General features: G+C 41.3%; 2 protein-coding genes across 2 annotated transcripts; one reads left to right on the top strand and one right to left on the bottom strand.

Moving 5' to 3' along the window:
• Nucleotides 1–142: 142 nt before the first annotated feature.
• zc4h2 (zinc finger, C4H2 domain containing) lies at nt 143–6,587 on the top strand. Its single transcript, XM_034019878.3, has 5 exons — nt 143–291; nt 2,085–2,256; nt 3,149–3,321; nt 3,532–3,694; nt 5,004–6,587. Exons 1-5 carry the CDS (start codon nt 239–241, stop codon nt 5,115–5,117), a joined length of 675 nt encoding a protein of 224 aa, XP_033875769.1. The 5' UTR covers nt 143–238; the 3' UTR covers nt 5,118–6,587.
• Nucleotides 6,588–7,109: 522 nt separating this feature from the next.
• On the bottom strand, nt 7,110–14,376 carry LOC117412578 (T-complex protein 1 subunit alpha-like). The gene is made up of 12 exons (XM_058989509.1): nt 14,196–14,376; nt 13,197–13,282; nt 12,849–12,977; nt 12,141–12,238; nt 11,697–11,805; nt 11,011–11,194; nt 10,259–10,385; nt 9,808–9,983; nt 9,303–9,426; nt 8,801–8,993; nt 8,108–8,271; nt 7,110–7,992 (listed from the first exon to the last, which is right to left on the bottom strand). The coding sequence occupies exons 1-12, from the start codon at nt 14,269–14,271 to the stop codon at nt 7,779–7,781; spliced, it is 1,680 nt and encodes a 559-aa protein (XP_058845492.1). The 5' UTR covers nt 14,272–14,376; the 3' UTR covers nt 7,110–7,778.
• Nucleotides 14,377–21,774: the final 7,398 nt, after the last annotated feature.

Genomic DNA, 21,774 nt, shown 5'->3' with positions numbered 1-21,774 from the left:
TGCAAAGAAGCGCTCTCGCTCACCACCCACACCGCGTCTCCGAGTGTGGAATGTTGTTGGGATTTGTAGTTATTTCCGCTTGTCTTTAATATGCAAATGATATGGGAATACTGGACTACAACTACCAGCGTTCCATGACGCCTCTCTTGCACATGCCCAGTTTACAGGCAGGGGCTATTGTTTTGCTGGCATTTCGGACTCTTTCCTCCTGTGTATATTGGAATCTACAGCACGAACCATGGCGGATGAGCAGGAGATAATGTGCAAATTGGAAAACATTAAGGAAATCAGGTATGGTGCGGAGCTGGTTTGATTGAATGGAATTATTTCATTGAGAAGTGTGGGGTAGTCGAAGGGGACGCAAGAAGTGTAGTGTTTTGTTTTTTTTGTTTTTTTTCACCCAACGCGATGCAATATATTGTAACGGTTAAAGTAGAAATCTCGTTGAGAATTGTAATTGAATTATATTTAAACGTGCATTTTGCTAATATAACCTAAGAATGTGTAAATATTATTGGAACCGAAATTAAATCAAATAAATATGTTTTCATTTTCACTATGACAAAAAGATATATATATATATATATATATATATATATATATATATATATATATATATATATATATATATATAATATCGTACAGTACATATTAAGTGAGTTTTGCGTATTGATTGGAATACGTGCAGGCTGTTTTGAGTTCCATGTTGAAAATGACAATGTAGGCAATTGATTTGTGGCTAAAAAGGTCAGAGAATTGACAGGGACCACCCACTGCGCGCGCGCAGGCACGGAGTGTGAAACAAACAAAAGAACTCTACAGTTGCGGCTGGAGATTTCCTGGTGCAGTTATCTGCTCATGAAAAGACACAATGGATCACCAGTTAAAGTGAAAGCGACTCCTTTTAGGATGCAATCACTCCCTTTGTATAGGAATTAATACACCCGCGAGTGAGTGGGGGGCAAAATATAGCCCCGCAAGAATACAATTACATAAAAAATAAAAAAAACAGTACCGTGTTCTACTTAATAACTCTCCTGAAGTCAATGAAACCATGTCTGTGGTTTGATTTGTATTTGTTTTTATTATTTTTTTATTTAGCTGTTCGGGTGTTTGTCTTTGTGGAAGCTGGAGAGTCTAACTTGTAAACCCGTTGCTGGATTAATCTGAAAACCGTTATGGCGAATGAATGAAAACAGGCACATTTTCAGACTTTTGTAACAAAACGTTACGACAAAATCAGATTCGTTGCTAGGCAGATGTTACCAGAAAACTACGACGCTGTTTCTTTTAGCAAACACTACATAAATCCATACAGTATTGAATAACGTGGTTTCATGGAGTGTGCCGTTACGTGTTTGGTTTAGAAAATGAATCTTCTCGTTGAACTGGGCAGCAGTAGTTTTGTGCATCAAGGAAGCACTTGGGTAATCACGAGGCGGTCTGTTAATACTAGGGCCATTCATTCCGTGGTCAGATACAGTAAAGGGAGCCTACGTTTTGTGTTTATAGCTAGTTGAGGGGTGGAACTAAAACTCCTTGATTAGCCACGAGTATAGGTAACACGCTCAGGTGCTTCAGTTAAACGCATTGTAAAACCAGGAATTGCTCAAACTGCTGTGCAGTGGGAGTCTTATTAAAATCCCTGTTAGTTGTGTTAACAAACCTCATCTAATTCGGTTGAACAGTGAACCATGGCCAAGGCAGGAACTATGCAGCTGACCGTAGTCTACTGTCACATAAAAAACTCTGTCTATCACAGCATGTTGTCTGTCTCCATTACCAATGAGACACACTTTAAGAGCTGGACAGTGTTTACATTGCAGGTGTGGCAGGGGTCCATAGTGTAGTCTGTACCCACCTGATTCTTACAACGCACTGTGATGGGGGAGGGCTGAGATCCTGTTTCACAGTCCCCTGCTAAATCAAGCAGCTTGTATTCGCTTCCAGGTACTGTATAGAAACTGCTGAATTTTCTGCAGCAATGTATCATATGTTCCTCCTTGCCTATGTAACCCCGGGACACTTTGCATGGCGAGCGCTATGTCAGGGTTTGTTTCATTGTATTGAACTGTGTTTTACAGAAATAAGACCATTCAGATGGAGAAGATTAAGTCCCGTCTGAAGTGTGAGTTTGAATCGCTGGAGTCGGAGGAGAAGCACCTGAAGGAATACAAGCAGGAGATGGAGTTGCTGCTGCAGGAGAAGATGGCTCATGTGGAGGAGCTGCGGCTCATTCATGCCGACATCAATGTGGTGTGTGACGAGCAGGGAGAGCGACAGGGGCGGGATTGCCTTGAGGAGAGGCAGGACCGAGGGTGGGGGGGGTGGTGGAGGGCACGTTCTTGAAATAACACACAAACCATTACCAGTGCTACATTTCTCTCCAGGGCTTGATTCTAATAGGATAAAGAGACAATTTCTCTATGCTATCCCAGTATTGGCTAGAGCACAGGCTGTGTGTAATTCAAGCAGGGTTTCAAAGTGCTTCCCAGCATTCCAGTGGTGCCATTTCAGGTGACTGGCCACTCAAAGGGCCTGTGCAGATGACATGTCTATCCTCGTTACCATCTCCACCCGCAGGATGCACATGCATGACAGCATTTTGCCTTAAACACTATTTTTTGTATTTTTAAATGGAGATCGGCGGCTGGCATTTGCAGTTTTTAACCTTTTCTAATAAGGGATGACACTGCGTCTGTTTCTGTTCTCTCGAGATGTCACAGTGACTTGAGAGGGACGTGTTCACAATTATTACATGGGCAGGAATCGTGCAACGTACATAAAACAGTAACACTTTAAAATAATGGCTGCAAATTCATCATGAATTCCACCTGAATCCCACAGGAGGAATGGCAGAATATCTGCTGCACCTCCTCTGAGTTCTGAAGTCATTTGTTTTGAATTCAGCCCTGCTAATTCATGAGGATTTAATTGCCCGTATTCATTTAATGTTCCTTTGTAACATGATGTTGATCGCACTTATAAGGCATGCATGAATTAAGACTTCTCTCAGTCCCCCATCAATTAAACTTTTGTCATTTCATTTATTAGGACACTTTCCATTGCTGGGTTTTGCAACATGAACACCGATACTATCTTTCATGAAATGCTTTGCTGTACCTCCTCCCTCCTTTCTGTCCCCCAGATGGAGAACACTATCAAGCAGTCGGAGAGCGACCTGAGCAAGCTGCTGGAGTCGACGCGACGCCTTCACGAGGAGTACAAGCCACTGAAGGAGCACGTGGACGCGCTGCGCATGACCCTGGGGCTGCAGAGACTGCCGGACCTGTGCGAGGAGGAGGAGAAGCTGTCGCTCGAGTGAGTCTGCTGCAATATTCACTAGCCTGACGCGCACTGACAATATATTAAAACCAATAAGAGAAATAAAAAAGACCTGAATGCAGCCGGATACCGTATGAGCCACTTATAATTAAAGGTTAGACCTGCTCCCTTCTGGGCCTGTGGGGACTACACTGCCTGCAGTTGTGTCCCGCCTCCTCTCATTGTCTTGTGTTCTGATTGGTGCAGCTACTTTGAGAAGCAGAAAGCGGAGTGGCAGACAGAGCCGCAGGAGCCGCCCATCCCCGAGTCATTGGCAGCCGCTGCTGCAGCCGCCCAGCAGCTCCAGGTGGCACGGAAACAGGACACGAGACAGACTGCCACCTTCAGACAGCAGCCGCCACCAATGAAGGTACCCAACTGCATGGGAGCGCTCTGCTTTAAGGAGGCCCAGCTTATTGCAATGATATCTTTAATGGTTTTACAACTCTCTTAGAAATGTTAGCTATGACAACCAGCACTGGTTATTTTGAAGGCGTTTGTACAATATTTGTGTTATCTGAAATACGTCGGTTCTTTGTTTTGACCTAACACACTGCTTGTGTGCTGTCTGATTCCACTTCATTAATTCCACTCTACAAAATATGAGGCTGGTATTTCTATAACTGGGTTTACAACCATTTTTTTATTTATTTTTTTATTAAAAACATAAAACCAAGCGGAACACATTAATGTACACTGGACTGTTGAATTGAACCTTGTTGTCAAAAGTGATATCGATATTTGTAATGAAAGCAATTTTTTTAAAATAGAGCCTTTCTTTTTGAAGGTATAATGTGTGAAGAATGGTAGAAGTGAGTTTGTAATTCTGGCTTTAATTAGTGAGGTATGGTGGGATGTTGAAAATGTATAAACGGCAGAAATAAATGTGCTTTTCATTGGAAATGGGTTAACTTGACGGGTGAGGGTAATGAAAGATAATGAGAAATGTGTGTGGTGTGTTTGTGACTGATGCTGTTCTCCCGTTAAGGCTGGCAGGGGTTCAGTAAGAGATCGTATGAAGCTTGCAAAGTGTCTTAATTGCACTTGAACACAGATCTCCACCTGTCCCTTCAATGTTACGAAGGTGGACGTGTCATAAATGTGTCTTGTGTGTGTGATTGAAAATGTAATGATTGACGGCTGTGATACAGAATGACCCCTCCTTCAGCATCACACAGTAAAAGGTTGCTTCACTGGACATTGAAAATCTCTGAGAGCTGAGATACAAGATTTTGTTTTGGAGAACCAGTTGAAATAAAACCAATGAATAACATTTTATACAGGTTTTGTTTTGTATACTGTAGTTGCCTTTTTTAAATCATTTTTGTCCAAGAACTTTGCTTTCAGTTCCCCAGAGCAGTATAAAAGAAGCTAGGCAGGAATCCTTTGAAGGAGTTTGTGGTTCCTTTTATGTCACGTCCCTTTGATGTGAACAATACCATGGCTTCAGATATAGTGTATAATAATGGAAGTATCCAGGTTCGTATTCTGCACGTGAATCAACACGTTGAAAAAGGCAGTCCATCTAAATGACAAAAGAGTGATAATCACTTTCGCACAATCACAATGGGGAAGAGAAAGGATCCCTAATCACAGCAGGATAAAACCTTGCTGCTGTTAAAACTGCATTATGGAGAACGCTATGGAACACTTTTTTGATTTTTCTTTGTTTAAACCAGGCTTGCCTGTCCTGCCACCAGCAAATCCACAGGAATGCGCCGATCTGCCCTCTGTGCAAAGCCAAGAGCCGCTCACGCAACCCCAAGAAGCCCAAGAGGAAGCAGGATGAGTAGGAGCAGAGATACTGGGCTGCATTCACTAAGAACTCACCCCTCTGCTGAATGTGCACCATGTCTTTGTGAAGAGAATACTGAACTGATAATGCTACAGAAGCTGCATAAACAGCTAACGTGCACGCAGGAACTCTGATTATGGGGTTAGTTATTTAAAGCTTTTTAACATCCATCAATGTTGTTTTTAGAAGAAAAAAAAAAACTGGTGTTAGCACGGTAGTAAATGCTTTGTGGATGCAGCTCCCTGTATTATTCCGTGAGACTGAAACCCTGGCTTGTGTGGGTTTACCACTGCGGAGGTATCAATTAGCTTTGTTTTTTTAAAATATATATTTAAATATGATGTAAGCACAATGTTTGTTTTTTTGTAATTGATTTTGGAGAAAATGTTTCATGGTGCTATAAAGTATTGTTTTTTTTTTTAATATTACTATTTTATGTAGATTTAAGAAATGGATATTTGTATGAAGGGAATACCAGTGCATATGTAAAAGCATACATGTACTGATCAGAATAGTGCTGTGTTGGCTGTGAAGGCGCAGTGTCCTCATCCCGTGCTGTCTGTTACTGATGTAGTAACTGCGTACATGCCAAAACATTTCCACAAGGATTCCTTTAGGAGACTCGGACACAAGTGTGCTGTTAAAAGTAACATTGTAAGTAGACATCTGTGCTGTGTTGAGGTTGTAGTATTAAATGTCAAGGACCAAGGATTAAACAGTGGCCAAGAAATAGTACTTTTGTGCATTAAGAAATATGTTTTACTTCAAGAAAAATGCCTCCTAATATACCAAATATGTAACCTTACCCTAGAGCTCTTGATCACGTGCATTCAGAACTGCTTCCAGTATGCGTGCCTCTGCAGACAACACTGGCAGTGTGACCCACAACCTGCCACCAGCATTCTATTCACAACCTGATTGGTAAATGACTGCAGGGTACTGTACACCTCGCTCATGTCACTGAGGAGGACAGCTCCTGATTGGTAAATGACTCCAGGGTACTGTACACCTCGCCCATGACATCACTGAGGACAGCTCCTGATTGGTAAATGACTGCAGGGTACAGTACACCTCGCTCATGTCACTGAGGACAGCTCATGTCTCTTTCCTGTCTGTCTTAGTGATGTCCAGATCCATTTAAAAGAAAATGAATAACGTGTGATTTTGGCCAGCATTCTTTCAATAAATTCAATGTGTGCAAATTTTTTTTTTTTTTTAATTGGGGATATGAAGTTGTGGCAGGAGCAATTCCAGTAAGAGAATACACCACCTTGTACATATATGGAGTTTTGTGTTTATATAGGAAGTATAAGAATGGGGAAACTTAAGCTAAAGTTTGCTTAGGTCATGCTCTGCACATGCTTGGCGAAACACAGTGTAATGTGGAAGTGGGATTTGGCCGGTCGTTGTTTTGTTGGATTTACAAAACAGATTCCCTATAGGTAAAATAAATATTCAGACAGCTGTCTTGAACGTGTAAGAGTTATTCATGGCTTACGTGTAGGGCTTCCAGTTTTCACTTTTTATTTTCCATCTCTCACTCCCTTTAAACCTTAATTAATAGTTAAGCCATAACTGAATACCAGATTGTTTAAATTAGCAACGTGCTACTAGAAACTAACGCAGTGGAAATTAATCAGCTGAATTCGACGATCAGAGTCAGAACGAAACGCAGGTTCAAATAGAAGCAGGTAAGATCAATGCGCGTTGATTGTGAACTCAATCAAGATATGAGGGTAAAAAGAAACAACTTCCTTTGGTAATTAGTGTTTGATTAAGAAAGAGAATCGGCTCAAAGGGACACGATCAAAAACCCCAAAACTACAAGCACTACTTATGTTTTACCTGTCACAGGTACATTTCATAGCAGGACTACATTTACCAGAATGCATCGGGGTGTGCGTTGAAAAGCCTGAACTGTTCTAGTATATCAACATATAAATACCTCTTTCACACAAGGTCTCAAGAGCCATAGTTACAACAACAAAAATAGTGGTGAAAAATATTTATTCAGTTTCACAGTAAACAGCCAAATAACTTAAGTGTTACAGGAAAGTGCTTCAAGCACAGTTCAAATCAGCATTTGTATCGACACACCAAGGCCGTAAAGTTGCTACGCAATGTTGCTTTTTAATGTTTCTCAGCACAGATTACCTCTAGAAACAGCTCCCCATCAATTCGAATAAGAGAAGTCAATTACACATTTCTATTTTTCAAAGCAATGTATCAGTTTCAACTGTAACAGGTAGACACAATATTTAAATGTAGCTAACGCTCACTGCACTACAGCAAACACATTTTACCAGTAGAACAGCTTTTTTATTTACCAAGCAATTCAACAAATTTCCATCACCTGAAATTTGGTGAATTCTTTCACTTTTTTTTTTTTTCTTTTTTTGAGATTACAAGGACATCAGAATGAAACAAACTTTTAGTACAGCTGCTTGGATTAATTCAACGACAGTGCCACTGTAACCATTCCAAAGTTTTGGCTGTGCCATAGACTTTGACTCAATTCAGACCAGGGTTTGTAGCACTAGGAACAGCAGCAAACCACCTCTGGAATGAGATACAGGCCTGAATTAAATCCAGATCACGGCTGTGCTTCAGCCAAGTACGCTTTGATTGCATTGAGGCCGCTGTTAGTTTGTTTGTTGGTTCAGTCGTCCAGCTCCCCGCGCTGCATGGCATCTTGGTATGACTTGCCTCCCTCCTTCTCATCGGGTATGATCTTGATGAGGTCGTCGATGCGCAGGATTGTGATGGCGGCTTCGGTGGCGAACCTGATGCTTTTGGTTTTGACGAGGGTGGGCTCGAACACCCCTGCCTGCTTGTTGTCTCTAGGCTTGCCGTTCACAAGATCCAGGCCAATCCTGCAGAGGAAACACACGTTTCAACTGAAGACCCACAATGAACCGATGGAATGGAGTTTGCAAGCACACACAACATTATGAAGGGACGCCATGCTGCTTACAACAGCACGCTTACCATTTGAAGTGTTTACTCTCTGGGTTGATCTGGGCCTGGTTGTGGAATGCTCTCAGCTTGGCCACCAGGTCAGTGGCGTCCTGAGCAGCGTTGACCGCCAGGGTCTTCGGAATGACTAGAAGCGAGTGGGCGAATTCCGCTATGGCCAGCTGCTCTCTGGAGCCCTGCAGAGTAACACATCACACATTTACTATTCCTTCTTAGCATTTAATAGGTTAGGCTACACCGTTTTGGCCAGTTAACTGAAGACACTATAGTATACCCCCCGTGCAGTCACTGTGTGCGCAACTGTAGCACATTGAGTTTTTTTTATCCATGTATCCATTTCATAATGCATGTTTTTGTTTTTTTTTGTAAACTTTTGGCAGGTCAACTTCTTGAACTTACTATTTAAAACTACACCTCAAACAAAACATAATATTTTGGTGTCACTGTATATTTGTAACTTCAAAATGTGAGAAGTGGTTCTGTGAAACCAGCAGTTTGTAGAATTTCTGTTCACCCTAAAGTACAGTGACAGCCATCGATTCAAATATTATGATCAGTTTTAAATGGGGATAATCACCCTTACCTTGCAAGTTCTGCTTGACAGCATGCTAGCTCTCTGCTGGCAAGAGTATATACAACACAGGTACCAAGAACAACATTAGCATTCACATTAGGGCAACAGATCTAGGTTGGAAGTGTACGTGCCATGGTCGTGGCGAAGTTCTCCAGGTAGATTGAGAGCGCGGCCTCCACGGAACCCCCTCCCACCACGATGGACTTGGCCTCCATGACCCTCCTCACCACGCACAGGGCGTCGTGGACCGAGCGCTCCATCTCGTCACACATGAAGTCGTTTGCTCCGCGCAGAATCAGGGACGCCGCCGTCCGAGCTTTGGTGCTGGGAGTGAAAACAGGTACATTTACTTTCAAAACGTTCTCCTCTTGCTACCCCCCTCCAGGTACCTATACATGCACAAGCACAATGCATATTTAATACCGCCTCAGTTATGTCCGCTATGCGCTTAAGTTATCGCTTACATTGTCTTGTACATAACAGGTATAAATCTGAAATATTTAATGGATAGCCTCAAACCCTTCATGTGGAAAGGCCCTTGTAGGATGGAAGTTGTGCATCCCTGATCTACACTACCCTTGAAATACCAGTTAAACTGAAATTCAGATATTCAAGAACTAGGCGTGAACTTACTTCTTAATCAGGATGAGTTCGTCATCGCAGATGACCTCCTGCACCACCTCCTCGGCCTGCCCTAGCAAGGTAGCGTCGAAGCTCTCCTCTCCCTCCAGGTTGACTAGCGTCGAGCACAGAGTGGCTGAGCAGCACACCAGAGAGCAGAGTTACACGTCATTGCGTTTCACCTAGATATAAACCAGTATATACGCCCACACAACATGATGGATAACCTACGCCAGGGGTGGACAATCATGGCCTGGTGGACCATTCCACTCCAGGTCAAATCAGATCATTAACTACTTCAGGGTATGGATGGAGGTTTCATTGGTTCAATTTAGAACAGGGTTTGGAACACAGAACAGGAATGGAATGGGCCTCCAGGACTGTGATTGGCCACCCCTGAACTATGCCAACAACAATTCATACAGGACAGTAAGAATACAACATACAAGGAAAATATTCCAAGACACATCAACAACCAGAGACGTCCCAATCACCTAGAGGTCGGTGTGTGGCTTACCCCCAGATGCCTTGGCGATCCTCTTGATGTCCCGCTTGAGAACCCTCCTCACCGCCATCGCACCCGCTTCCACGAAATACTTGAGGCAGATGTCATCAATCCCTCCTGTGGTCAGAATCACATTGGCCCCAGACGCCAGGATTTTCTGAACACGCTCTTTGGTGATATCAAACTCCCTGCACCGTCCGGAAACAACAAATTAATCAAAGTGCAGTAGTTTCATCTTACAGGGAATACACATGCCAGTACAGAACACCACGTTTCTTACACTTCAGCATCTTATAAAACATACCTGCATGTTTCAACAGATTAGGAATCGGGTAATTATAAGAAACCCAATGCCAGACATGCGCTGAAGCTTTGTCACTCTTATGCCATGAACTTTAAGGATAACAGCTTGAGTTTTCAAGGCAGCTGCAGTATGTTGGTTTGTTAGGCAGTAGGTTCATACCTCTGGCGAATCTGATCAAGTTTCTCTGGATCAGAGATGAGAACCTGCACTCCCAATTTCATCTTGGTTTTCTGCAGGCTGAAATCCAGACAGGCTATCTTTGCGTTGGTAATTTTCTTGAGCATCGCTATGGAAAGAAAATATAACATTCACTGCGAGTTCAAAGTTGCCTTATACTTGGTTCTTTTAAAACACACGCACACAGAAAAACACTGCATATCATTAAAAACTTTCACTTTACATTAAAACAGAGTAGCACTAATCCTGGACTTGCTTACCGAACATTAGGGAGTCAAAGAGCAGTGATAATCAGGGTCTGTGACACCAGCCCGGTATTTATGGTACTGTGATGTGTATGCTATAAAATCAAGGCTAGCCTTTTTAAGCAGTCATATTAGTTTCCAAAGAAATGTGTTTTGCAGGAGGGGGTGGAGACACTAGTGGAGAGCTTTGTTCTACAGCAGTCTTTGAGAATAAGCACAACTGGTATAAAGGGCAGGATTCTGGCTCAGAAGACTGTGTGCTACCCACTGAGCAAAACATTAAACAAACAGACTCACATCTGTACCACAGCTGGCCTTTAAAACATAACACTAATAAAAAAATAGCACAACACAGCGGCTTTTGTGTTTGAATGTCACTCTTTGCACGAAAGATTAGCCTCGTTTAACTTTACAATGTAGAGACCCATGCCAGCTACGCCAAAAAAAGGTTTTTGCAAGCGTTGAGCAAGCGTTTGGAAAGCCCCTTACCTTGCGAGCCCACTGTGCAATTGATTGCGTAGCCGTTGATCAACATGCTCTCCCTCTGACTGCGTCCATGTGCCTTCAGCACGTTCACAGAGTTGATGGGGTAGTGAGCCACTCCCCTGGAATCCGTGAACTTCACTGCGATGACTGCATCCACTACCATGTTGGCAAAGAAATCTGCATCAGTGGCCACAGAGGTCAAGGTGAACAAAGGGTCTGAATGAATGCATTCTCGTACTGCGCCCCGATCAATACCAATGAAAATCAACAAGTTAACCCTGACACCACTGGGTTACATCCAAACCTTTATAAAACTATTTTCTTATCTTGTGTTAGGATTAACAACATTTCTACTGGATCTCTTATGTATATTTTAAAGATCCACTTGGTTTTTCTTATGGGATTTTGGAGATATGCAGATTTTTCACAAGTACCTTAACTTCCTGTGCTTATAACTCCCTCTGGCGGACCATCTGCACATGACCATACCCCAGAAACAACATACAAGCAAAGCACGCCAATATATGAAATAAGACCATGTGTTGCTACTGAGCAGCTCTTTAGTCCAAGCAGTTTCTTACTAGTTTAACCTTACTGTTATGGTTTCCTTTCACAGAAACGGCGCACACAGCACACTGGAGTAAACAGTTTTAATAGACCTGGCCCCAATGCTTTACAAAAGGATATGTCCCGATGATTTTGGAAGACATTGATGTCTTTGCTGTGCTGATCAGACCCTCTCTTCCCAGCTCGTCTGTGTTTATGGTCAGGTTTTCATTAATGAATCTGACCGCTTCCCTAAAACAAAAAACAAAAAAAATCAGCTACACAAGAGTTATTTATAAGAATGCTACATTCTTAATCAAAACACATTCCATACCTCTTAAGATACGTTTTTGCATTCCGCTGATTTACTAATTGGAAAAAACATGTCAGTCATGCTGATTCGGTGTACTGATAAATATAAAAAGTTAGGGTCAATCCATGAGCGTCTGAGGATTCGAATGCCATCCCCTCAGAATCGCATGACGTACGTGCTGATGGTAATTTCAACCACTGACCTGCACTCATCTTCTGACCCTGTGATCTGTGTTCCTGAGATATTACTTGACATTCACTGCTATTGAACTTACTTGCATGCCAAACGATACCCGGCAATGATGCTTGTTGGGTGGATTTTCTGTGAAACCAATTCGTCCGCGTTCTTCAGAAGCTCAGCGGCCAGTATAACCTACACACAAAGTTTTCAGCTTTAAATCACACACGTTGGCGTCCCTCCCAGTTCACATATTTGTTATCCTGAACATTATGGTAAAATACTGACAATACTGTACAACTAGAAAGTACAGCAAACAATAATCAGGCTTGACCAGAGCCATTAAAGTAATTCCAACCATACTGTGGGGTTTAAGGGTTACTGTTTGTTAGCAGCAGTGTGGAGTAGTGGTTAGGGCTCTGGACTCTTGACCGGAGGGTCGTGGGTACCTAGATTGCTCCGGTAAAACCCAACTGTATAAATGGGTAGTTGTATGTAAAAAAAAAAAAAAAACACATTGTAAGTCACCCTGGAGAAGGGTGTCTGCTAAGAAATACATAATAATAATAATTATAAGTTGACATAACACGTGATCCTGATCACAACCTGCTCAGTTCTTTCTGTGTATTCTCAGCCCGGGTCCCAGTTAAAGGGGAGTCGTGAGTGAGTGTGTCTCCATGTCCCAGTTAAAGGGGAGCCGTGAGCGAGCGTGTCTCCATGTCCCAGTTAAAGGGGAGCCGTGAGCGAGCGTGTCTCCATGTCCCAGTTGGCCTATGGATGAAGAGGTTGAGTCATGGTCACGTACCACTGATGTGGTTCCATCCCCAACCTCCTTGTCCTGGAGCTGGGCCAGTTCACAAAGCACCTTGGCAGCGGGATGGTCAACCTCCAGCAAGCTCAGGATTGTGGCGCCATCATTTGTAATCGTAACATCCTGAATAAAAAACAAGTCACCATCAGCAACTCAGATGAGAGATATTAGGACCCCCAATTCTGAAGAACACACCCCTGTCCTTACTGTCCAAATACCTTTGTACTGCACAGTACCCCCGGACTTCCAGAATTACATGCATATCTCTATGTGTGTGTGAAAAATCAGAACTTCTAAGTTCTGATTATTAGGATATGGGATATGCATTTCCAAGTCACTCACCCCAATGTCATCCACTAACATCTTGTCAAGCCCCACTGGTCCCAAGGAACTCTTCACAATGTTGGCTATAGAAGCTGCAGCCATAACTAAAGAAATGAGGATGGAAAATTAACACCACAATACAAAATGTACAGTGGCATTTAAAAACTGTTAACATCAGACTTAAACAGGTAAAGCTAATAGCTCATATTAAAATACACTACTTGACTTTGTAATATTTGTCTTCTTAATATTAAACAACCATTTACTCTTCTACATATTAGACATGCAGCGAAACGGATGAAGTAAAGCTCATTTTATTATTTGGAATGAGCAGTCTGGTATGGAACTCTGCAGAGCTGGTCACGTGACACTAACGCGCCGCTCCTTCAATGCTGCTACGCACTTAAAATATACTGCAAAATAAAATAAGTGACTTCCATTTTCTAAACGTAATTTTAACTTAAGTAAATGTCTATCTCATTCTTCAACGACTCATCTGAAACTAAATTAAACAAGAAAACAGAGCAATTCAGATTAAGGGACTTGTACCACTTTATGCTAGCAGTAGTCATAACTCACTGTACGGTAATGCAACAGAATGTTGACCCTTTTGAAATTAGAGTTTCATTAAAACAGAACCGCATGGGAAAAACGACAACGGGCCCTCCGCAAAAATCAAGCATCCCTTGTCGTATTTTTTTTTTTTTTTTTTTTTTTTTGATGCGTCATCTATGCATTTTTTATTTTATTTTTAAAACAAACAACAGCATTTCACATACAACAAACTTCTTTGATGCGTCATGTCTGTTGCAGTGTTCTCGGTTATACAGTTTGTAATTATCACAATGAGCTGAAATGTTTTAATTTGTACAATATATAATATAAATATGTTACCAAAACCTGTGCACGTAATTTTTGCAAGTGAGGCACGCCTCAGCATCGCTCATATACTGTACCTGTTTGCATGGAGATATTCGCATTACTAATATTATAGAAACCATAAACGCATTGCTTTACCATTTTCACCGCGCACTGAAGATCCAGTAGATCTGTGTCCCATGACACTAAGCAGTCCTGGACCAAAAAGCGACATTTTTATTTAATCTGATGTCGTTACTGGTACTTAACAATTCTGAGTGCAGTTGCAGAGTTAAATTATCTTCAGCGTTGATCAGTCTGTTCTAGAACTTGCAGGGCATGTACTGCCTTAAATAGTGACGTAGCCTTACAGATAGGTAGTCTGACCAATGCGGCAAGCCGAGGAAGTCATGAAAAGGACGCCATTGCGGCTCCAGAAGAGCAGCAGCATAGTTTAGTAAACTATAGGAAATTTAGAGCCAATATGGCGAATTCGAGGATGCAGTTTCATGTGGTAAAAAAGGCGTGGTTATTTGTGCCACATGAAACACAATTTATGTACTTTTGTTTAGGTGGGACAAACTTGTATGTATGTATGTATGTGTTTATTCATTTATTTGAATGTAGCTTAGCTATAAAAACAACGGCATTATATCAACAGCTAACAACATTGCAATTGTACAGCCTGAGCAGAAGGACTGCCTCCCTACACACACTGCTTTTTATAAGTCATACCTAAGACAAGCTAAATAGGTGAGTAATTGTTACCTTTGTGTCGCCCCCTTCTCCTCCCCCTGTCCCTTACTGCTACCCCCATGGTCCAGTACTGTCTCTGTACCACTAGACAGTGGACCTCTAAACCAAGTGGGTTTTGGTCAAAAGTTCCATTCTTCTGTATAATCATCAATCAAATCAGTCATTTAAACGTCTGTGTTGTGGGGTTTTTCTAGACCACTAAACCATAATAGCATACAGCAGTATTAGTGTACGTTTTGGATTAAAAACAGTGCTGTGTCCAAAATCCTGCATTACTCTATATATCGTATTGCAGTTTTCTATAAGAACAGATTTGTCTCTTTTAAAATCAGTATACCTTTGTTAATGTTACACTGCTATAAATACACAATTCTGATTAAATAAGATGTCAGTAATGCCTAGTAGTTTTTGTACTGTACATGAAATATGCTTAGAAATAGATCTAATAAGAACATGTTTTGGGCCTGGTGCACTACCATGGGATTTCTCTAGATGGCGCTCTTGTGCAGGAAGCACTGTGGCATTCAGACTTACTATCTAAACAGTCTCTCAACAATTTGTAATGCAAAACATTCCAGTAACATATAAATGCAGGATTAAATATGAATTGATCACAACTACGAGCTACAGCAGTAGGTGGTTAGGCATATGGGCCAGAGAAGCTCTATCATTATTGCTTTCTCATTGTAAGGTGGCTAATGCTTTAAAGACAATACTCGACTATCTTTTTAGTACTGTTTCAGTTTGTGATAAACACTGTAAATGTAAAATAATAACAAATTGCTATGAAAAGATACTGTAAAAGTTAGTTCTGAGACTACCGCTGTAATTGTAGAATAAATGATGTGTCATCAGTGAACACTAGGGGGCGCTTGTGCATCATGGTTTACCTGAGAGTTGGAGAACTACATAAATAAAGCAAACAGAAGAAGGAAGATCCTGTATACACATACTCTATCAAGCTGAAATAGACAAGAAGAGATATTTAATCCTGCATTTGTATGTAACTGTAATATTTTGCATTCCATAGACACTCTGGCACTGCACTCAGGTACCCAGGCTCAGAAGCAGCGCACAGGGGAGGCAGTGCAATGAAGTGCAGACCACCCCCAGGGATTGAACAGCTCCTTATCAGGGTTTGGAAGCCGACAGATCCACGACTTTAGGCTCTTCTTATTTTTTCATAGGTCTTTTTGAAAATGAATTTTAAACTTATTTTAAAGGTATTTGATTTGACCTTTTGGATTTACCTGACCTTGCAATGACAGCGCTTGAGCATGTGATTTATTTCCATGGGAATTGATGACGTAAACAAACCTGACTGTAAACAAGGTCTGCTTTTTGATCAAGTAGAGTGGGCACAATACTAATCACTGGGGGGGGGGGGGGGGGGGGGGATTAAGGCACCACAATTATTGATATTTGACATTAAAAAGACCAGGACTGTGTGGTACTGTAGCTTTACTTCAAGCTACCCCCAGAAGTGTCTTTACGATGTCATGCAAAGATGTCTGCAGAATTGCATGCTGGTACATCGATCGTACTTTATTGATTATTAATCATATGGAACAGACCACTCGAGGGATATTTGATATCGTTCTATCAGGGGAACATGCTGGGAGACGGTTTGCTGTATGAAGGGATTGTGTTTGCTGTACTGTATCTGTTGGCTTGGATCCTTGATCAAATTGTGGCACTGTATCTCTCCCTCTACATGCAGACAGAGCTGTCTATCTCTCCCCTCACATGCAGGCAGGATGATTCCTCCCCTATCCACCAACACCAACAAGTACAAAAGAAGTCAATATTGCAATGTGGCTGTGCGTCTTTATAGGCAGTGATCTGGGAAAAACAACAGTGTTTACATATCAACCAGGTTCTCCGTCTCAATACAAAACACGCTTTTACATTCTGAGAGAAATATTTCTATTCTTAAAATCCAGACTGGTATTTCAAACTAGTTCAAGATTATTTGAGCTTTTGTTATTTTATCCCACATTTTAAAATAAATAATATTTGAAAAAACAAAACAAAACATATATGCATTATAAAACAGATAGTTAGATAGGAAACTTAACATGCTACCATTGTGCACACATTGACTGAAGGGGCTACAAATCCTCTCCAGGACCTTGTATTTACTAGAACACTTTCACATGTATTGTGATGCTTAAATCTGGGATCACCAGTGGTTTAATCTAGTAAAAGCAATGCTGTATGTGCAGGGTGAACCAGCCAGCCTGGTTTAAATCCTGCGTGAGCCACTTATAAGTTTATTATAGTTTGTTTTATTCTGTATAGATATGCCTTGTTTGTTTTAATCTAGCATTTACAATAATTTTCATATAAAATAGCCCCCTAATTTAAAAATGCATACATGGGAAAATATTCCAGTACTGGTACCTATTATTATTATTTTTTTATTATTATTATAATTTTTGGATCATAGTCCTTTCTTGTGTCAAAAAATTGAAATGCGTGTGGCAGGATGAAAGCTTCAAGCAAAGCAATATGATATTATGTGTCACGAAAGATTTATTGCACTTAATTAAGTAAAGAAATAAGTTAACGCATGCATAATCGATGTTTTAAATACACGCAAATTACTTTGAAAAGTAATTAATCACGATTTTGGATCTGCCTTTAAAGTAATAATGTATCCCATACATTTCACGCGTACAGAAAGGGTCAAGGTGCACAAAGTTTGCCTTATCTTCATGCAGTAGGTCTTTCATTATGCTTTTCTCAAACATTTATTCTGCAATGCTCCACACTGATTATTATTATTAAAAGCCTTGATATGGAGCACAGGGCATTATGATTGTCTCAGGAAACTGACGTCAAAGAGGATGAGCAAGCTGAAGCTTTCATCCTGTTTTCCTTGCATGCAGGGAGCATTCCAAATTGGCTGCAGAGCCACGGTCTCTGTAAGTGTTCATTTGGTGGTTGCTGGTTTAAGAAGACGGCCCAGGTGCTGTCAGAGCTCAGCAGACAGGTACCCATGAACAGCAGCATATCAATTGCATTTGTTATTGTAAAAGGGTGGTTTTCATACGCTATTAATGAGCCGCAAGGAGGCTGTGAACTTGGTTAAAATTATTTCAAAATAAAGCGGTTTCTAAATCAGTCCATGTGCAAGCCGAAACTGTAACCGGGCGAAAAGAAGGGCTGCTGTAATATTTACATCCCAGAAGACAAATGCGGGTCTGTCCATGTGTGTTCTGAAGCAGACAGACAGTGGCTGCAGAGGATTACGGCATCTGAAAAGTATCAATCGAAATGCACATCAACCCAAAGGCTTTAATGAAGTAGGAAGCAAGTCGACCACAACAGGGCGGTGAACTGAGCTTGCAGTGCTCAAGCCTAGTCTAGACATCTCTTCAGTGAGACATGCTTCAAAACCCAATGTGTTTTATGATATTGTTAGTAGCACATCCTTGCGAAATGTTCTTAATGGCTTGTAACATGACTGTAATGTTATTCAGAAATACAGTCAATAGTTAATCCAGTGAGGTTGTATAAATGACCTGAATGTGTACCTGGGTATTTTTCAGGATCTACTGAGTATGCTAAAAGTGTATTACAAAATTGTGTGACACCTCCTTCAGTATGTAACTAAAAAAGAAGACCAGAGCTGTAAAGGCCCGCCTGTTTAAAATGCACGTGCGCTCTCCTCTCTTGGCCTCAGAGAATGTGTTCACAGCTGTCTTGGAGACAGGTAGCTGTTTGCGCTAATTGGTTAAAGCTGGGGTTTGAAAGCTTTTTCAGTAATTGCAATAAACAGAATTATGTCGGAGGCTTAAACTGCACTCTGTTAGCCAGCATTGACAGTAACAAATGGAAAAAGATGAGCCCAGTGTTTTGTTAGAACTACATAAAGCGTCGGGCCCTCACTTGACCAAATACAGTAATTTTGTGTACTATATAAAAGCTGCATGTCCCTTTTTGCAAGTCAGTTTCTGTCACGTCGGGTTGAGAGAAGGTTTTTTGTTGACAGGTTCTTCTGTATCCAAGATATAATTACTGATGGTTTACAACAAACTTTCTGGTGAACACACTGTGTCCCTCCAGAGCGATTTAAAGACCTTAGAGGTGGCCCTGTCTAAACACCATTCACAGGGTTGACTGGATACATTTTCTTTTTTTACCAAAACTGTGAATCTTTATTTTCTTTGGTGTGCCCTTCAATGAAACTGCATTATCTCGCACAAGCATTTCAGGGGGCAAATGTTCTTTTATATTTTCATACAAATCAAAGATGTTATCGGACCCAACTTCATGATTTGAATTCTGTCAAAGCCATGTGTGTGGACCGCCGTCATGCCACAGGCTGCTGCTGCTTCACGTGATACATTTTAATGAGAACGGTCCTCTGGGGTCCCCGATTTAGCAGAGACCTTGAACTCTCTGCTGCTTCCCTGCCTCCTCTATGCATAGAATGCCTAGCTTCAGATTTAGCTTGCAAAATAAATATTTATTTTGAAAAAACAGATTTATTTTTCCAGATTAAATTGCTAACGAGATAGATTTAACTTTCTTTAAAATACTGAAACGTCATGTATTTTGGATTTATCTGTTAGCTAAATGTTGATGCCTAGTGTTTTTTCACTGATTTATTTTTTTGATTCCCAGATTCAACATGTCAGCTAAATGTTGACCAAAATGCTTGCATTAATAATTCAAAACTTCAGGGGACAATGATAGATAGTCAGCAACACAGTGTGGAAAACAGTTTTATCTTCTCTTCTCCAGGGACTCCATGTAGCCACACAGTTTTACCTTTTGGTTAGTGTGAATGTGTGTGCTCTCTGTGTGTGTGTGTGTGCTGTGTGTATGCTGTGTGTGTGCTGTGTGTGTGCTCTGTGTGTGTGTGCTAGTGTGTGTGTGGGCAGGTATTGTGGACAAACACAGCAAAATTTGAGAAAATGTCCCCACAAAAATAGTAAATCCTGAAAAAACAACGTTGTGGAGATGTCCCCACTTTGTAAAACACATTTTTAAGAACTAAATATGCCTTCAAAAAAATAATAAAAGTGCCAAAATATTTACTTTGTTGTCAACTTTCACCCTGTGTGGAGTTTTGTCTGACTGGAGTTAGAAATAGATAAAAAATATAGTGAGAGTCAATGAGAAGTCCCCACAAAGATAGGAATGCAAACGTGTGTGTGTGTGTGTGTGTGTGTGTGTGTTGTCCCCTGTGCTGCAGTGAGCTTCAGACTTGCTTTATTAAAAAATGTGAGTATTTATAGAAGCAGCACAATTACTAAGACAACAGCTTGCTGTGTGCTGAAGCAGCCGGCTCAGATGCTTTCCGAGCTAATGAAGGAAGATCATGATGTGGAAGACCTAAAACGTCAGGCCGCTCTGAGTTATGTATTTTAATCTGCTAAATAGCATCATGCTTCCAAGAGGCTACCTCTCTCTAAACACCTCTCCCCGCCGCGACCCATCAATCACACGCAGCCCGCTCACAGGCTGGTAGCTGGGCGAGGATGGATGGCTGAACCAGAGACTGACGAGGTTTGTCCAACACCGTGATACACAGCCACCTGTGCCCTCACTGTGCTGTGCTCAAACCATGCTTTTTTGGAAATCAAGTCAATAATGTCTATATGCATGATGCCACTTGTTAAAGACTGGGCATGAATCGGCGACCCAGTACGCGACAAGCGAGCGTGTTAGCCACAATGCAAAAGAGCTTGGCTCGTCTGCATTTGTGGTTTTATTATTATTATTTATTTCTTAGCAGAAATAAATAATTTTAGAGCTTTTAACCTCATCTCATCTCACCCACAGGGCACAGAATCCAGAACGGCAGTTTGTCACTCACTGTCACTAGGTAACAAACTTCCTTATGATTTCAGACATCTTTCTGTTGAACAGAAGCATGGGCTTGCTTTAGTCAGGTTTATTTAAATTAAGAAAGTACACCAAAACTTTTTTTTTTTTCATTGCTCCTTTATGAAAGTTTTTTGTGGTATTGTGTAGTAAAGTAAATCATAATAAACACATATCTTCAATCAAGCAGAACTATAGTTAGATTAGGGTATGTGACTGCACATTAGAATTAGAGCTAGGGTTAGGGTTAGCGTTAGGGCTGTGGCTAGTTTAGATGTGACCTAGTATAAAATTAGAATCTAATACCAGGCCAGCTGTGTGTGCTTGGGTTTGCATAACATGAGAGCTGATGTCACATTTGTGGAGTAGCACAGTCCTTGTGCTTGAGAGAGAGACTCTCCACTCTGCAGCATTGAGTGATTAACAGCAGCCATGACTAACCCTGGTGCTCTTACGACTTTATCAGTGTGTGAGTGCAGAGCTGGGAGCACAAGGAGAGCTGCTTTGGCTGTGGTAGTAAATCCACTGGGCTGGTGAGAATTATCACAAGCCTCCAGGGAGGAAGGCAGTGACTCTTTTGCTGTGGAATCCTCAGAAGCAGGCTGTAAAACTGTTACTAGCTTGATGTTTATGAGAGAAAACAGCTGAATTTCATGGTTAGAGTACTGATGTATTGGGTAATTTCACTCAAAACACCCTGACAAGGATTTTTTTTTTTTTTTTTTTTAAAGAACTTAAATAATGTTTTCACAACAATTTACACTGATTTCAGCCTTCTAGTCCCATTGTGATTGCCTGTATTACCACGTTGACCTCTATATTGAAAAGGATTTGACATTAACTACGTTACCACGTACCAAAAACACACTACATAGAGAGGGAGAAGAAGTCTGATTTAAGTGGACATAACAAAAGATGTTTTACTGGAAGCAAACCTTTGGAACGTTTTGCCCCCCTCTAGAAATTATCTGCATTCAATGAAGACTTCACTCCAGTTCTCTATGAGGAAATAAAGAGTCACTGGCCAGCGGTGATGAAGATAGATCCATCTCCATGCATCAGTCAGCTTCTCCTGAGAATGCAGCCGTCACTACACTCACGCAGGATCTTTGCCTGGACAAGTAGAGTTCTGCATAGCAGCCGG

Source organism: Acipenser ruthenus, chromosome 16 (assembly GCF_902713425.1).
Source record: "Acipenser ruthenus chromosome 16, fAciRut3.2 maternal haplotype, whole genome shotgun sequence".
In the NCBI taxonomy this organism is placed as follows: Eukaryota; Metazoa; Chordata; class Actinopteri; order Acipenseriformes; family Acipenseridae; genus Acipenser; species Acipenser ruthenus.
Note: the sequence above shows the minus strand (reverse complement) of the source record. Positions and strands in the feature narration are given on the sequence as shown.